The following is a 15,347-nucleotide window of genomic DNA, read 5'->3' as shown; positions in this document are numbered from 1 at the left end:
ACTACGATATTGAGCTCCTTGAGGGCAAAGGCTCTGATTTGTCTTCCTCGACCACTACCCACCCCCCCCCCCCCCCCCCCCCAGTGCTTGGTGCATGGGAGTAAGCCTTCAATAAATGTTTTCTAAATGAATTAAATCTTTCTGGACACCATCATCTTAACCCCATGCCAACCTTCCTCATCCTCTAAGCCAGTGGTCGGCAAACTGCGGCTCTCGAGCCACATGCGGCTCACGAGCCACGGTTTGCTGACCACTGCTCTAAGCCATTCATACACAGCAGTAAAATGTGCTTCAGCCATTTTGGCTAGAGATGATTCTCCTGATTCATTCAAATTCTCAAACAAGGGTGTTTTTTGTGTTTTTTTTTTTTTTTTTTGGCTCCAAACATGCCCATTGTATCAATCAGGGTCTTGGCAGAAATAGATGGCACACTCAAACTGGGTATCTTGATGAGAGTTTAATAAAGTGAATATTTATAAAGATGAGGCAGGATTTATTAAAATCATCAAGGAACAGTGCAATATCCCAGGACTAACAACAACTGGGAGCTGGTTCCACCTCTAGGCATCAAAGGATAAGGGGAGAGAGTGGTTACTAGACCTGGGGAGAGTGGCTGTGAAAGAGGGCTGCTCGGCTGTCCCTTTAGATTGAGAGATACAGCCAACCTGTGGAGACATGGCAGGGAGGGAGCCAGGGGAATAAATAGCTCAAGGTCACTCTTCCCCCACCCTCTGATCTCTGTATTTGTTTGCTAGGGTTGCTCTAACGAAGTTGGTGGCTTAAACAACAAAAAATGATCGTCTCACAGTTCCGGAGGCTAGGAGTTCAAGGTGTCAGCAGGGTTGGTTCCTCCTGAGGCCGTGAGACACAATCTCCCCTAGCTTCTGGTGGTTTCCTGGCAGTCTTTGGTGGACCTTGACTTGGTAGAAACATCACCCTTATCTCTGTCTTCATTTTCACATGGCATTCTCCCTGTGTGTGTCTGTGTCTAAATTTCCCCATTTTATGAGGACACCTGACATACGGGATTAGGGCCCTCCCAAATGACCTCATCTTAACTAATTACATCTGCAATGACCCTATTTCCAAATAAGGTCACACTCTGAAGTACTGGGACTTAGGAATTCAACATATGAATTTGGGGGACACAATTCAACCCATAATATCCTCCCATTGGTGGAACCCAAACAGAAACTAGAGCCCAAGGAAATCCATTGACACAGGCCATATGAATCATCCTCATAGGGCACAGGGCAGGGTGGAGAAGGATGAAGAGTGGGCCTGGATGGGACAAATGGATGACATCCAGTATACTAATTTTCCATCATTCCCTCCCCTAGTCTTATTCAAGGCTCCGACTTTATTCCTAGGGACTCAAGACAGGGATGAGACCCAAACCACTGAACCTCTCACCTTTACACCCACTCAGCCATCATGTCCTAATCACTTTTACTTCTTAAATTCCATTTCCTCTATCTCCACTGAACTACATACAGCCATTTAACTAATTATCTTTGCCTCTTTTATAAAATATATTTTTATTTATTTCAGAGAGGAAGGGAGAGAGAGAGAGAGATAGAAACATCAATGATGAAAGAGAATCATTGATTGGCTGCCTCCTGCACGCCCCCCACTGGGGATCGAGCCCACAACCTGTGCAAGTGCCCTGATTGGGAATTGAATTGTGACCTCCTGGTTCATAGGTCAATGCTCAACCACTGAGCCACACGGTAGTCCCTCTTTAGATCTCTCCAGTTTCAACCTGTATGTTGCCTCCAGATTGATCTTCCTATTAATCTCACTCCTTACCTTTGACTCTTCAGAACCTGATTTCTTTCTCTTCCACTACTTGCTAATGTGAGGATTAAAAATGTTAACACAATGCCAAGCATATAATGAATACTCAGTGTTTATTGAGCTATTTTTATTATCCCAACTAAGTTGTTCCACCCCCTGAATATCACCTATATTTTATTCCTTCCATATCCTCTGCTTCTCTAGATTCAAGTCCTTTAGGTGTGAGTTCCCTGCATCTAACCAGCTCCTCAGCCTCTAATTATCCATCTCAAAGCCTTGTTCTCCTTGCCTCTAGCCTAAGAGGAAGTGATGTTTCTCTCCTAGACTGGAAAAGCTCCCTGTGTTTTCTATCCCATTTCTTCCTGGGGAAGGTACCCAGTTTCTTTGTTCTGTCAGCTGGCCCTTGATGGCCCCTTTCACCTCCCCTGACTCTTGCCTTCACCTTCAAAAAGACATAGGCCTCGCCCTAGTCAGTTTGGCTCAGTGAATAATGCATCAGCCTGTAGACTGAAGGGTCTTGGGTTCAATTCAGGTCAAGGGCATGTGCTTCTATTGCAGGCTTGATCCTCGGCCCTGGTTGGGGCATGTGTGGGAGGCAACCAATCGATGTGTCTCTCTCACATCTATGTTTCTTTCTTTCTCTGTGTCCCTTCCCTCTCTTCCATTCTCTCTAAAAATCAATGGAAAAATATCCTTGGGTGAGGATTAACAACAACAACAACAAAAAGACATATGACTCTTGGTGCTGTTATTCCCTCAAACTCCCATTGCACTGCCCCCTTTTCACTCCCAGATTTCTCACACAAGTGGGCCGTGCTTGCTGCCTTCATATTCTCCCCACCCTTCTTTCTGCAACCTTTCCAATTGGAACCTGAGTACCCACTCTCCTGATCCCACTCTCTCCAAGGTCACCGATGGTTTGTTTCTCAAGAGCTATATCTGACCTCTTCTGTCATCATTCTGCTTAACTATTTTGCATCATATTAGAATTCTTCCCATTTCAAGGTCCATGTCAGTGTAATGTGGCTTCTTTCATTCCTTTATTTTAAAACTAGCTTTCCCGTTGCAGGAAAAATCCTGCAATAGGATTTCCTGCTGCACTCTACCCCGCCTCCGTTCCTCCCTTGTCCCCCACCTCACCTTCTCCTCCAGCCCGCCCGCGTTTCCCTTTGCCCCCGGCCCCGCCTCCGCCCCGCCCTTGTCACCCGCCCCGCCTTCTCCTCCAGCCCACCTGCGTTTCCGTTAGCCCCCCGCCCCCCCCCCCCGGCCCTGACTTCGCTCCTCCCTTCTCCTCCCCTCCCCTCCTTTCGACGCTGTCTTGATATGCAAATTAGCCGCCATCTTTGTTGGGGTAATTTGCATATTCGTCCTGATTGGTTGGTGGGCGTGGCTTGGCTGGTGGGCGTGGCTTAGGTGTAGCGAAGGTGTGGTCAATTTGCATATTTGTCTATTATTAGATTAGATGTATGAATTCCTTGAGGTTGTACCCTTATTTACCCTATCCTTATTCTCTGCAGTTAACCCTACTCCAGAAGCTGCAAACTGCTAGCCAGGTCCCACCCTCAGATATGTTTAGTTTGGCCCTTCCCTACACAGAAAACTCTCACTGATAAAACAGATCAAGTCCAAACTCAGCTTAACATTTAAGGCCCTGACCAGCCTGATTCTAGACTTCATTTCCTATGTAAATGGGACTCCTCTTTTAAAACCCCAGGACATCCAACTCCTTGTTTTCCAAGGTAATTGGAAATAGAGAACATAAACACTTCAAAATCAAAGATAACAATATTAAATTTGGGCTAAGAGCACCAGATTTTTCTCTGTCATCATCAAAGTTCACTCTACTACTTATTTTTGTTTGTTTGTTTTGTTTTGTTAATTCTCACCAGAGGATATTTTTTTCATTGATTTTTAGAGTGAGTGGAAGGGAGGGAGGGAGTGAAGGTAAGAGAGAGAGAGAGAGAGAGAGAGAGAGAGAGAGAGAGAGAGAAACATCCATATGAGAGAGACACATTGGTTAGATGCCTCCCACATGCACCCCAAACACCCATGGCCAGGACCGAACTTGAACCTGCAACCCAGGTGTGCCCTTGACCGAGACACTTCAGTGCTAAGGCAGATGCTCTAACCACTTAGAAACACTGGCCAGGGCACTCCATTACTTATTATTATTGGCTGTGTGCCTTTGGGCAAGTTTCTAGCCTTTTTCAGACCCAGTTTCTTTTTCTATAAAAGGGGCAAGATTATGTCTTATAGGAATAAGGATTAAACTCAATAATGTATGCAAGCCCTTTAAACACAATAGTTAGCAGATGGTCAATAAATGGTACCTATTATTATTTGTATTATTGCTGTTTCACCTCTAAGCACATTCACACAATTCAATTCAAGTCATAATTAGAGCACTGGATTAAATGGGTTTTGAACCTGGATTTCCACTAATTTGTGTGAACTCTGGAACATCCCTTCCCTGTCACAATGTCTCCCGCAGGGCAAGTCCAACCTTACCTTCCAGATAGGCAGGTCTGAATCCTGATTCTTTTTCTTGACTATAAGAAATTCACCCCTTTCAGCTTCATTTCCCCTGATTGTAAAACAGCAAACAAAAAAATTTTAAAAACAAACACATGTACTACTTCTTTCCTAGCAGTGTTCCTGTTGTAGGTGGCAGGAATAGCACCAGATGTATGACCAGTGGGGTCAGATCAAATCTGGGTTCAGCAACCTTTTGGGTTCTGGCTAGGAAAGGATTAACTGAAAGAGAACATTTATTGGGTAAATTACAGAAGTAGAAAAGTAATTCCTAGAAGAAATGGGCTTAAGAAACAAGTTATAGATGTAAAGGAAGGGTCCTTGGAGCTTGGGAGTGAGGAAGCTAATGGTAAGGTGCCAGGGGCAGGGAGATGGCAGGGAAGGGGAAAGGAAAAACGTGTGCTCCTAGGAGGGTGCACACTGGGGTCCTCCATCCTGAGGGTTTTAAGGGAGGAGAGTGTAGGGGAGGTCCCAGGGGGAGATCTCCACAGAACATTCAGCAGTTTTACAGGTGTGTCCTTTCAGAGTTGTGGTCTCCACTGACTGACCGGCACCAGGGCAGAGGGTCATTACTCAATGCAGCCAGCTCTGAGGTCAGCCTTGGCATTGCTTATCTGGTTTTGTTGCTTTTCTGGGCCTGGAGTTGAAATACAACTGAGGCCTAGATGCTATCTCTAGGGAGGAAAGGTCAGGGGCTCCAAACTGCATGACCGTCCATCTGCTAGGGGAGGAAAGGTCACCCCGGGGGTGACTTCCCACCCTACAATTGTCTATTGTTAGGCACCTGGGGCTTTACACCCTGATGACCTCCTGTACCTGGCCGAGAGCGTGCTTGCTCTGCTCAGGTCTGCCTACAACATTTCTACTTTCACCAAGCAAACAGCGGATGACCCCTAGCTAACTCTGGCCTCCCTTCTGCTAAGCCTCTCAGCCCTTTCAAACCCCAGCCCTCCCTTTCCCTACACCCTCTTCCTTTCCGTTCTCTAAAGGGATCAAGTGCTTTAGGCCGTTCCACGGAGTTATGCTCTTCGGTATCATAAATAAACACCACAGGGAGGACTTCAATATGAAGGGCGGGTGAGGGGAACCTGAGGAATGAATGGAAGCGACCAGGCGGGGCGGAGGCAGCGCTGGCCCCACCCCCAGGCGCTCCCCGCCCCTTCCCTCTCGCTTTCAAGACACGAATCACGTGTCCCGGCCGAACTCTCGTGAGATCTGTGACTTGCCCCGGAAGACCCGCCCCCAGTGCCGTGGAGGCCAATGGGAAAAAGTGACGGTTACGACCGTTGGGCTTCGAAGGAGCCAATGAGTGCCGGAAGCGGAGAGTTTAAGACGCTCGGGCCTGCGCTTCTGAGGTCGGTCGGGGATCGCAACCTGCTCGGTGCTGACGGTGAGTGGCGGCTGGGCCCTGCCGGGGCGGGCCCGCGGCCGAGGCGGCCCTGGCTGTGCGGCCGGCCTTTCCGAGCACGGTCGCTTGTCTTCTTCCAGGGCTCGGCGGGCACCTTTCCCCTCAGGGGTCCGTTCCCCTCCGGACGCTTCGCTCCCATGGCGCAGTTCGCGTTCGACAGCGACCTGCACTCTCTGCTGCAGCTGGACACACCCATCCCCAATGCGCCCCCCGCGCGCTGGCAGCGCAAAGCTAAGGAAGCCCCGGGGCCCGCCCCCTCGCCCATGCGGGCGGCCAATCGGTCCCACACCGCCGGCAGGACCCCGGGCCGGACTCCTGGTCAGTGGGTGCGGCGGGACGCGGGACGCGGGGCGGGAGGACGCACGGCTGACAGCAGCCTGCATGTCCCCTCCTTCGGGGGGCCTAGTCGGACTGTCTGCTTCCCTCTCCCCACCCTAGGCAAATGCAGCTCCAAGAGTCAGACCACTCCCAGCAAACCTGGCGGGGACCGCTATATCCCCCATCGCAGCGCTACCCAGATGGAGGTGGCCAGCTTCCTCCTGAGTAAGGAGAACCATCCCGAAAATAGCCAGACGCCCACCAAGAAGGTATGTGTCCCAGAGGGGCTTAAGGCCAGGGACCCGTCTGTGTAGTTTGCATAATGCCATCCTGCCTCACTCCCCACCACCCTTCTGTGCCAGGAACATCAGAAAGCCTGGGCCTTGAACCTGAACGGTTTTGATGTGGAGGAAGCCAAGATCCTTCGGCTCAGTGGAAAACCACAGAAAGTTCCAGAGGGTAGGACCTGAAGTTCATGGTTTACCCACCTAAGACTGAGGGGAGGGGAGTGCTTACCTGGCCTTCCAGGTTGGGGCCAGGGGGAGGTTTCAGGCCTCCCAGTGTTTAGTCTCCCTCCTCTGGGACAGGTTACGAGAACAGACTGAAAGTCCTCTACAGCCAGAAGGCCACGGCCACGCCTGGCTCCAGCAAGAGGACCTGCCGTTACATCCCTTCCCTGCCGGACCGGATCCTGGATGCCCCTGAAATTCGTAATGACTATTGTAAGTGCAGCCTGTTCCTTGCTGGGTGGATGGGAAAGGAGGGCCTGGGGGCCAGGCAAACAAGGAAGCTTATGTTCTTCCCTTTGCCCCTCTGGCAGACCTGAACCTGGTGGATTGGAGCTCAGGGAATGTACTGGCTGTGGCATTGGACAACAGTGTGTACTTGTGGAGTGCTAGCACTGGCGACATCCTGCAGCTGCTGCAGATGGAGCAGCCTGGAGACTATGTATCTTCTGTGTCCTGGATCAAAGAGGGCAACTACCTGGCTGTGGGCACCAGCAGTGCTGAGGTTCAGGTGAGACTTGTCCCTGGGCTGCAGCTCTGTTGTTCCCCAGACCCCGGGAGCTTGCCCAGGAGGAGGATGTTATGCCAAGGCCCAGTCTCTGATGGTTGTGGTTCTCTCTCTCTCTCTCTGTCTCTGTCTCTGTCTCTATCTCTCTCTCTCTCTAGCTATGGGATGTGCAGCAGCAGAAGCGGCTTCGGAACATGACCAGTCATTCTGCCCGAGTGGGCTCCCTGTGTTGGAATAGCTATATACTGTCCAGGTCAGTGGTTTTTGCTAGTCTGTTGCAAAATCAGGCTATGATATTTGTCCTCCCCCAACTGTACACCCCTGAAGTGAAGCAGCTCTGCCCTACTGGTGGCATTTGGCGCTGCCACAGGACCTGATTCCCATCTTCCTTCTTGCAGTGGCTCACGCTCTGGTCACATCCATCACCATGATGTTCGGGTAGCAGAACACCATGTGGCCACACTGAGTGGTCACAGCCAGGAAGTGTGTGGGCTGCGCTGGTCCCCAGATGGACGACATTTGGCCAGTGGTGGCAATGATAACTTGGTCAATGTGTGGCCTAGTGCTGCTCTAGAGGCAGGCTGGGTTCCCCTGCAGACATTCACCCAGCATCAAGGGGCTGTCAAGGTAAGAGGGGCTCGGCTGGGGCCTCTGCAGACCCTCACCCAGAACCTGGGGAATATTACGGGGAGATGGGATTGGACTAGGTTAGTCTAGGACCCTCTATAACTCCTTGGGTAGCACCTGCTGACTCCACTTTTGTCCCATCTAGGCTGTAGCTTGGTGTCCCTGGCAGTCCAATATACTGGCAACTGGAGGGGGCACCAGTGATCGGCACATTCGCATCTGGAACGTCTGCTCTGGGGCCTGTCTGAATGCTGTGGATGCCCACTCCCAGGTAGTCTTTTACCTGTTCTAGTCTCTCACTCCTAGATACATTCTTACTCTTTATTTCTTCCTGGGCAACCATGTCCCCTTCAATGGCTTTGCTAAGTCTGTACCGTGATGATTTTCAAACTTCTAAGTCAGCTCTCACTCAGGAGCTCCAGATCCATATTTCCAACTCTCTGTGGCCCATCTCCTACCCCATGTCCTATAGGTGGCACCAGCCTAATAGGTTCCTAATTAAACTTGTTACTTCCCCTTGCCTCCCTAAAATGTGTCCCTACTCCTCCTCCTCTTATATTCTTTGAGAGGACAGAACCTACTTAGAAATCTGAAAAAAAACTAGAATCTTTCATCCTCCTCACCTAGTCAACAAGATAGTTTTACCTCAAAATGTCATTCACAAGTGTTTTCTCCCCTCAGTACACTGGTCTCAGTATTCTTAGCGCCTCTAGTCTGTCCTCTCTACTGTGATCTGGGTGGTGTGTTACTGTCCTCCTTAAATCCTGTAGTGGTTCCCCATCACCTACAGCATATAACCCAAATCCATCAGAATTTGATGGCCTTGCTGGTGAGTCTCCCTGCAACAACTCCAGCTTCTCCTTCCTTTCAATACCCATTCTGCCCACCTTCATTCTAGATTTGGGCTTTTGAGCCAGAGTTCAAATTCTGGCTCGGTCACCTACTAACTTAACTTGCTGTGATCTTAGACATCTTGCTGAACTTCCTTCTGCTCGATTCCTCATCTGTAAATGGATAATGGTTATAATTCTCAAAAGGCTTTTGTTAGGATCATGGTCACTCAAGTCTGAGTGACCTGGCATTGTTCCTAACACTAGAATGGACTTATTTCTGATTTGAGCAGTCGGCTCTATGTTGTAGCTACACCATCCTCTCTCCACAGGTGTGTTCTATCCTCTGGTCTTCCCACTACAAGGAACTTATCTCAGGTCATGGCTTTGCCCAGAACCAGCTGGTTATTTGGAAGTACCCAACCATGGTCAAGGTGGCTGAGCTCAAAGGTATGTGCTAAATGACAGAAGCCAGACACAAAAGACTACATATTGTATGATTATTTATATGGACTACCCAGAAGAGGCAAATGAAGAGAGAGAAAACAGACTAATGGTTACCAGGGGCTGGAGGATAAGGGTAATGTGTGACTTTCTTTATGGAGTGATGAAAATGGTCTGGAATTATAGTTGTGATGATTACACAACTCTATGACTGTACTAAAAACTAATGAATTGTACACTTTAAAAGAATAAATTTTATGGTATGTAAATCATTGTCTCAAAGCTGTTACAAAAAACAAAACCCAAGAAAAGGTAGGTTGCCCTCAAAATTGGAGAGTTGTAGTATGTCTACATTCATGTGCTGCTCTGACTTTTTCCTTTCTCATGCCCAGGTCACACAGCCCGGGTCCTAAGTTTGGCCATGAGTCCAGATGGGGCCACAGTGGCATCAGCAGCAGCAGATGAGACCCTGCGCATGTGGCGCTGCTTTGAGTTGGATCCTGCACGGCGGCGGGAGCGGGAAAAGGCTAGTGCACCCAAAAGCAGCCTCATCCATCAAGGCATCCGTTGAGGACCAACTCATCACTTCAGTTTTATGTTTGCTTTTTTTACTTTTCTAATAAAGTTATGTTTTTCTTCTTGCATTACCTCTGTCTCGGTGGCTTTCTCAAGAAGTTCCTCTCCTGTGTTTGAGAGCTAGAAATGTCTGTCCTGTGGGAGCCTTGACCATCTATCCTGTTGGTAGACAGGGCTAGCAGGCTTTGTACCCTACCTCCTCATTTACACACACGTACACACACAGCCTCAGTAGTTTCCTGTCACTTTTAATGAAGACATGAGTGAGCAGCCTCCATAGGCTGTATTCCCAGGCCTCCCACCCACTCTGACCTATGGGTGGAAAGGAGGGAGCCTGGGTCCGTAGTGACAGATTATTGCTGACCTCTTCAGTGTGAGGAAAAAGGCCACAAGACCCTGGTGGGGGCCAGTCCTGAGTGCTCCTCTCCCAAGTTTAAGGCAGGGAGGGGGAAGTAAGCGTCCAGCCCTTTCAGCCCCCAGCTCCAGTGGCAGAGGGCAACGAGGCCACGTCCCTGGGGCTGGCTGGGACAAGTGGGTGAGGAACGGAAGCTGTGGTCCCTGTGTACCAGCTGTGGGGAGGGGAAGGCTTGTCCCCTGCTCAGTCCTGACCACATAAGCCCTGGTCACAGGTGTAGTTGGGGAGGACAATGACGGATGCTGCCCAAGGTGCAGTCCTGAGGCACTTAGGTGGGCGCCTAGCAAGAGCATGTTTCTCAGTTGGCCTTGACTTTGGCAGTACCTGGAGCTCCATTTTGCTGAACTACACGGGGCAGCCGTTTGCCTTTGGTGTAAGACTGATACCAGAAATTGGAGAAGAGCACGAAGAAGATGGTGCCGTACATCCAGATGAGGTGGATGATGACTGGGTACTGGTAGTTACAGCTGGGCATGAAGTAGTACTGGGAGATGTGCAGCGAGACCAGGACAAACTGGATCTAGGATAGAGAAAGGCAAGGGTCAGAGGGAATACTGAGAGGGCTGGAGGGAAAGGGGGTAGAGAAAGACTAAACACTGAGTCGGGGGTAGTGTCAAAGGTGAGAGAGGTTGGAAAAAGGAAGGATCCAGACCACTAGTATTGGTATGGTTATAGGCCAGGTCCAGGCCCCTTACCAGCTGGATGGCTGTCATGTGCTTTTTCCACCAAATGTAGGGCTGAGCCACCGGGCCAAGGGCAGACAATCCATAGTACAGATACATGATGACATGCACAGAGGAGTTTACCATGGCATGGAAAGAGCCCATTCCTCCTGTGAGTGGACAATGAACAGGGTCAGGAGAGTCGAGCCTCAAATCCCCAGTGCCTGCCCCTTATTCCCCCCAACCGCCTTCACCACTCACCTGGGGCAATTTTCACTCCCCACCACCAGCTCCAGGGAAGCACTGAGTGGTGGAAGACATGGAGGAAGGTCACCTGTCCATCTTTTTTCCGGAGAATAAAGATCACCTGAGAACAGTAGGGAAAGGAGTTCCAGAGTCAGGGCCTCTCACTCCTTTCTCCCCCACCCCAAGTTCTCACATTTCATATACTCTCACCGTGTCCATGAGCTCAATGAACTTGGAGAAGAGGAAGAGCCAGGCCACTCGAACCATCTGCAAGAAGTCAGGGCAGCCTTAGGACTCCGCCCCTTAGGACTACTAGAGCCTCCCCAAACTGGCCCAGGAGCACAGGTCACACCCAAATTGCTCCTATCCCCAGGTTGTTTACGACGCAGACACCCCCACCCCCCACCCCCATCTCACTCTAACTTACCCTCAGTGCCTCTGGGTTGTTGGAAAAGTCCACAGGGTCACAGCGCCAGGTGTAGCTACTCAGCCAGCCAGACATCAGGAACTAGAAATGGGATGTGGATTAGACCACCAGAATGCCCTCCCTCCCCCCAATCCCTCCCGTTTTCTAGTTGAAGAAATGGATCTGAGCCTTTCTGGAAAGGAGATGCATGCTGTGGCTCTAAGGCCTGCCCCTTATCCTGCCAGCAGAAATTAAAGCCCTCGCATCCCAGGGTCCCACCTCATAGACAATGTAGAGGGAGAGTGCCACCAGTGAGAAGTTGTAGACAACCATGAAACCACGCAGTTGGAAGGGCTTCCGATTGGCCATGATTCGAGGCCCAAGTGAGAGAACGAAGTACACATAAGTCAGGAGAATGGAGGTCATTAGCAAGGGGGACCCCATCAAAGGGTAGCCCTGTATCCGGGGATCTGCAAATAAGGATCAAAGGAGTCAGGAAGTGCCACAGGGTTCAAAGGGTCCCCATCAGGTGTACAGATATGAGGTCAGGTCACAAAGGGTCAAAGGGGTTGGTAGGGACTTTCCATTAGGTGACAGTCCTAGATCCAGAGATCTCAGGACAGGAGGGAGGGAGGGCAGGTGGACAGCATCTTACCTCCATGCTTCATCATGCTCTGGTACACGTTCACAAGAGCTTCCATCCTAGTTAACGACTCTGGGGAGGTATGGAAGGCGGATGTCAGCCAGGGTTGTGTTCTCCCATCTTACCCCTGACCCACAGACAGGACAGAGACCAGACAACTCCCGATACCTCATTGCAAAAGGATATAAGAGAGAGAGGAAGGAATTGCTGGGGACTAGGGGTAGGAGGAGACAGTTTGGCGGGGGCATCTGCTTCCCACACATCCTGCCTGCCTGGGAAGGGCTGTTCCACCCTTCCTTTCCTCTCTGCACTCTCTGCTCTTCTCTGGAGATTTTTACTTCATGACCTCCCATCCCCTCTTCCTCCACAAGAAAACTCTCAATTTTGATCTCTTTCTAGAAAGTCTTAGCTCTCACTTACAGGGAATTCATCTCCCGAATGAACTGCCTCTCCCTTCCTCACCAAAGTCTCGCCTCTCCAGCTCTGAGTCTTCCTTCTCTCCAGGGATCCTCCCCTGGCCCATTTCGGGATGCTCTTCTCCTGGAATTGTCCTTTCCAGAACTCTCCTCTCCCGAGGATCCCTCCTTTCCCCTGCTGGGACTCTCACTTCCCAGCCCTTCCTGCCAAGCCTGTCCCTTCTTGGTGGTCCCTCCAGTCCCGGTCCCTTCCGGGACTCTCCTCCCAATCCCTCCTGCTCCTTCCTCCTCTCCCCTGCCGAGACATTCCCAGGCTCTTCTCGGCCCTCCAGAGCTCTCACCTCCAGCCTCTCAGCTCCTCTCCGGTGCTCTCCTCTTGCCCTTCCTCTCTGGGAGCCTGGCTCTTTGAGACTCCTGCCCTGGCAGCTCCACCTGTCTGACTAGATCTGGCAGCAGCCCCGCCCTCCACCCACCCCCGCTGCACTGCACATGGGGTGGAGGGTGGGTCCAGGCCACAGGTCAGTGCCTGGAGGAGCAGGACCCACGAGGATTGAGAAAGCCAAGTAAAGCTGGGACTCACCATCCACCCACCCTCCCTAGATCAGCCAGATGGTCCAAGGTTCTAGGTTTTGAACCACAAGCCTGCTGAGGCTCCAGTCCCAGCCCAAACCTTGGAGCAAAGAGAACTGCAGAAAACCCACACCCAGCATCTGCTAAACTAGCCATAAATTCTCAGTTTGTCCTACTTTAAATGGGTACAATCACCCTTCTCTCCCAGGGAGGGGCAGGGAAGCCAGTGGCATGTGAGGAGGTGGGGACGTGGGGGAGGTCTCAGGAATCTTCCCCTCCCTCAGGGAGGAGTCTAATGATCTAGGCCCTCTCCCCCTCAGGACCTCAAGGAATGACGGAGGAGGGAGGAGGGCTCACTGGGACACAAAAGCCAGACCCAGGGGAGCCTGGGGCTCTGAGGAAGTCCCAGAGGGATAATGCAGTCCCTAAACAGCCCGGGCAGCAGAGCAACGTGTGCAGGTACTAAGTGAAGAACTCACCTTCTGACACATCCACCGAGGCTGCACATGCACCCCTCACACACACATACCGGGCACACATCCCACAGATGCTCCCTCAGCCTCCATGTCAACCCCCAACTGCCCCACCATGGTCAGGCCCAAGTCCTTCCATACACACGTGGTCTCACACAGACCTGACTCTCACGCAGCTCTCCCCTCACCCACCCAATGACCAACTCACCAGTGGCTAGCACATGGAGCCTACACAACTCCTGCCGGCAACACCTGCCCTCCTCTGACACACCACCCAAACAAGCCTCCGTGGACTCTGACATGCATAGTTTCTAATACTCAGACCTGCTCCAAAAATACATTCACACTAGTGAACACACCCAAAACACTCACACATCCTCCCTCCTAGGTCCTGTATTACCATGTGCAAATGCTTATGCTCATACATACGTGAGTCACAGATAAATGTGGTCACATACATAAGCTCACACAGCCCACTTAGCAGGGAATGAATATAAAATCACCCATACCACATGTTGACACACACCTGTCCTTGGTCAAGCATACAGATCTCTTTTCACAGATGACATTCATTCATTCATTCATTCATTCGTTCACAATCATATTTTTGTTGGTTGCCTATTCTGTGGGAGGGCCTACCAGGAGAGGGGTAACATGTGCTCTAACACACAGTTCCTTCCTGACCCAGGAGTTTGCCAGCTTGTTATCTCTCTCAACCACCACACTCGCATGCACCCTGGAGGTCAGGAGTGGCTCAAGGTTCTGGAAAGGACCTCTCCCCATGCTACAGAAGAATCTGGGTGTGTCCCCGTAGGGGAACTCGGTCCTTCCTTTTAAGATGGATGGAAGGGAAAAGAAAACAGGCAGAGGAAGGGGGAGGGGAAAAGAGGAGGGAAGGAAAGGGAAGGGAGGAGGGAGGGAGGGGACTAGAGGGAAGAGGGATAAGACCTGGAGGTGGTGGAGGAAGGCCTAGGTTTGAGTAAATGGGGTCCATGCGCGGGAGGGAGGTTGCTGGAGAGGCCCAGCCCCAGAGAGCTGGGACCTCCCACTCACTCTCCCCAGGAACAGCCTCGCCCACAGCCAGGGCAGGGCAGGGCAGGGCTGGGCCGGGCGAGCCAGGCAGGGGACCCCGGGCACGTGGAGCGCCCGCCCAGGAAAGGTCCAGACTCACCAGTGGGGACCAGGCAGGCAGCAGTGGAGGGCTCGGAGGGAGCAGGGCCAGAGAGAAGTCCCCAGGGCCAGCCTGCCTGCCACTTCCTCATCTGCTGGGCCGACTTTCTGTCACCAGAGGGGGAGGGGGCGGGCCGGGTGGGGGGCGCTTGCTGATTGGGTCTTCGGCTGAGGCAGGAGGGGCCGTCCAGCCTCAACTGGGCTCGGCCCGCAGGGCGGGAGCAGGGGCGGGCCGCCCGATCCCGGGCAGGAAGCACGCCCAGCCCCGACTCCCCACCCCTTCCCTCGGCATCACTCAGCCCGCCGCTGTCAGCTCCCGCGGCCTGGCTAGGGCCGCCAGAGTCGTACCCTGCTTCTTCCTGACATTCAGCCCATGAATGGCCTTATTCTGGGCCTTCTGGTGATTAATCCGCCAACACATCTGTGTGGGCAGGCAGGCAGGCCCACCCAGCTTAGGATCCTGGGAAAAGTTCCAGGGCCCAGTCCTGCCTCAAAGAGCCCCCCTCTAGAGAGGGTGAGACCTGAGCGGCGGCGAGCCACAGTAGCAGGGACGTCTCTGTAGGTGGGAGCAACTGGGCATGCAAGCCTTCCCTCCGAGCCTACACGGCTGGATGAGCCCTAGCATTAGGAGTCGCTGAGAGTGTGTCGTGGCATGGAGGAGGGAAAATACAAGTGGCTGGGGTACAGCCGCTCTGCCCTGCACAGGCCCGGTGGCAGGTGGAGTGGTCTGGAATGCATCAAGTGAAACCCTTGCTACATGCTATGCACATGTGTGCTTTGTGTCTCTCTGTGTTTGATAT

At 51.8% G+C, this 15,347-nt stretch overlaps 2 protein-coding genes across 3 annotated transcripts; one reads left to right on the top strand and one right to left on the bottom strand.

Moving 5' to 3' along the window:
* Positions 1-5,610: 5,610 nt before the first annotated feature.
* On the top strand, positions 5,611-9,614 carry CDC20 (cell division cycle 20). Its single transcript, XM_008151259.3, has 11 exons — positions 5,611-5,719; positions 5,818-6,055; positions 6,176-6,324; positions 6,418-6,514; positions 6,643-6,777; positions 6,876-7,072; positions 7,228-7,322; positions 7,468-7,696; positions 7,842-7,967; positions 8,859-8,976; positions 9,363-9,614. Exons 2-11 carry the CDS (start codon positions 5,875-5,877, stop codon positions 9,539-9,541), a joined length of 1,506 nt encoding a protein of 501 aa, XP_008149481.1. The 5' UTR covers positions 5,611-5,719; positions 5,818-5,874; the 3' UTR covers positions 9,542-9,614.
* Positions 9,615-9,778: 164 nt separating this feature from the next.
* On the bottom strand, positions 9,779-14,680 carry ELOVL1 (ELOVL fatty acid elongase 1). Of its 2 annotated transcripts, none has more exons than XM_008151257.3 (8): positions 14,549-14,680; positions 11,931-11,990; positions 11,555-11,745; positions 11,297-11,377; positions 11,080-11,136; positions 10,885-10,990; positions 10,657-10,793; positions 9,779-10,481 (listed from the first exon to the last, which is right to left on the bottom strand). In XM_008151257.3, exons 1-8 carry the CDS (start codon positions 14,637-14,639, stop codon positions 10,260-10,262), a joined length of 945 nt encoding a protein of 314 aa, XP_008149479.3. In that variant the 5' UTR covers positions 14,640-14,680; the 3' UTR covers positions 9,779-10,259. The 2 variants fall into 2 exon arrangements, with proteins under 2 accessions (XP_008149479.3, XP_028016024.2); XM_028160223.2 differs by lacking the exon at positions 14,549-14,680 and adding an exon at positions 12,676-12,751.
* Positions 14,681-15,347: the final 667 nt, after the last annotated feature.

Source organism: Eptesicus fuscus, chromosome 9 (genome assembly GCF_027574615.1).
Source record: "Eptesicus fuscus isolate TK198812 chromosome 9, DD_ASM_mEF_20220401, whole genome shotgun sequence".
NCBI classification, from domain to species: Eukaryota; Metazoa; Chordata; class Mammalia; order Chiroptera; family Vespertilionidae; genus Eptesicus; species Eptesicus fuscus.
The sequence above is the reverse complement of the archived record's forward strand: the minus strand, read 5'-3'. Positions and strand labels throughout refer to the sequence as shown.

Bases quoted from the DNA above. Each gene is read 5' to 3' on its own strand.
- CDC20 (XM_008151259.3), top strand. From the start codon at position 5,875: ATGGCGCAGTTCGCGTTCGACAGCGACCTGCACTCTCTGCTGCAGCTG. The intron at 6,325-6,417 runs GTATGTGTCCCA...CTTCTGTGCCAG, and splicing joins GCCAGACGCCCACCAAGAAG to GAACATCAGAAAGCCTGGGC. The intron at 7,968-8,858 runs GTAGTCTTTTAC...CTCTCTCCACAG, and splicing joins CTGTGGATGCCCACTCCCAG to GTGTGTTCTATCCTCTGGTC.
- ELOVL1 (XM_008151257.3), bottom strand. From the start codon at position 14,639: ATGAGGAAGTGGCAGGCAGGCTGGCCCTGGGGACTTCTCTCTGGCCCT. The intron at 11,137-11,296 runs GTAAGTTAGAGT...GACTTCTTGCAG, and splicing joins ACAACCCAGAGGCACTGAGG to ATGGTTCGAGTGGCCTGGCT. The intron at 10,991-11,079 runs GTGAGAGTATAT...TACTGTTCTCAG, and splicing joins TCATTGAGCTCATGGACACG to GTGATCTTTATTCTCCGGAA.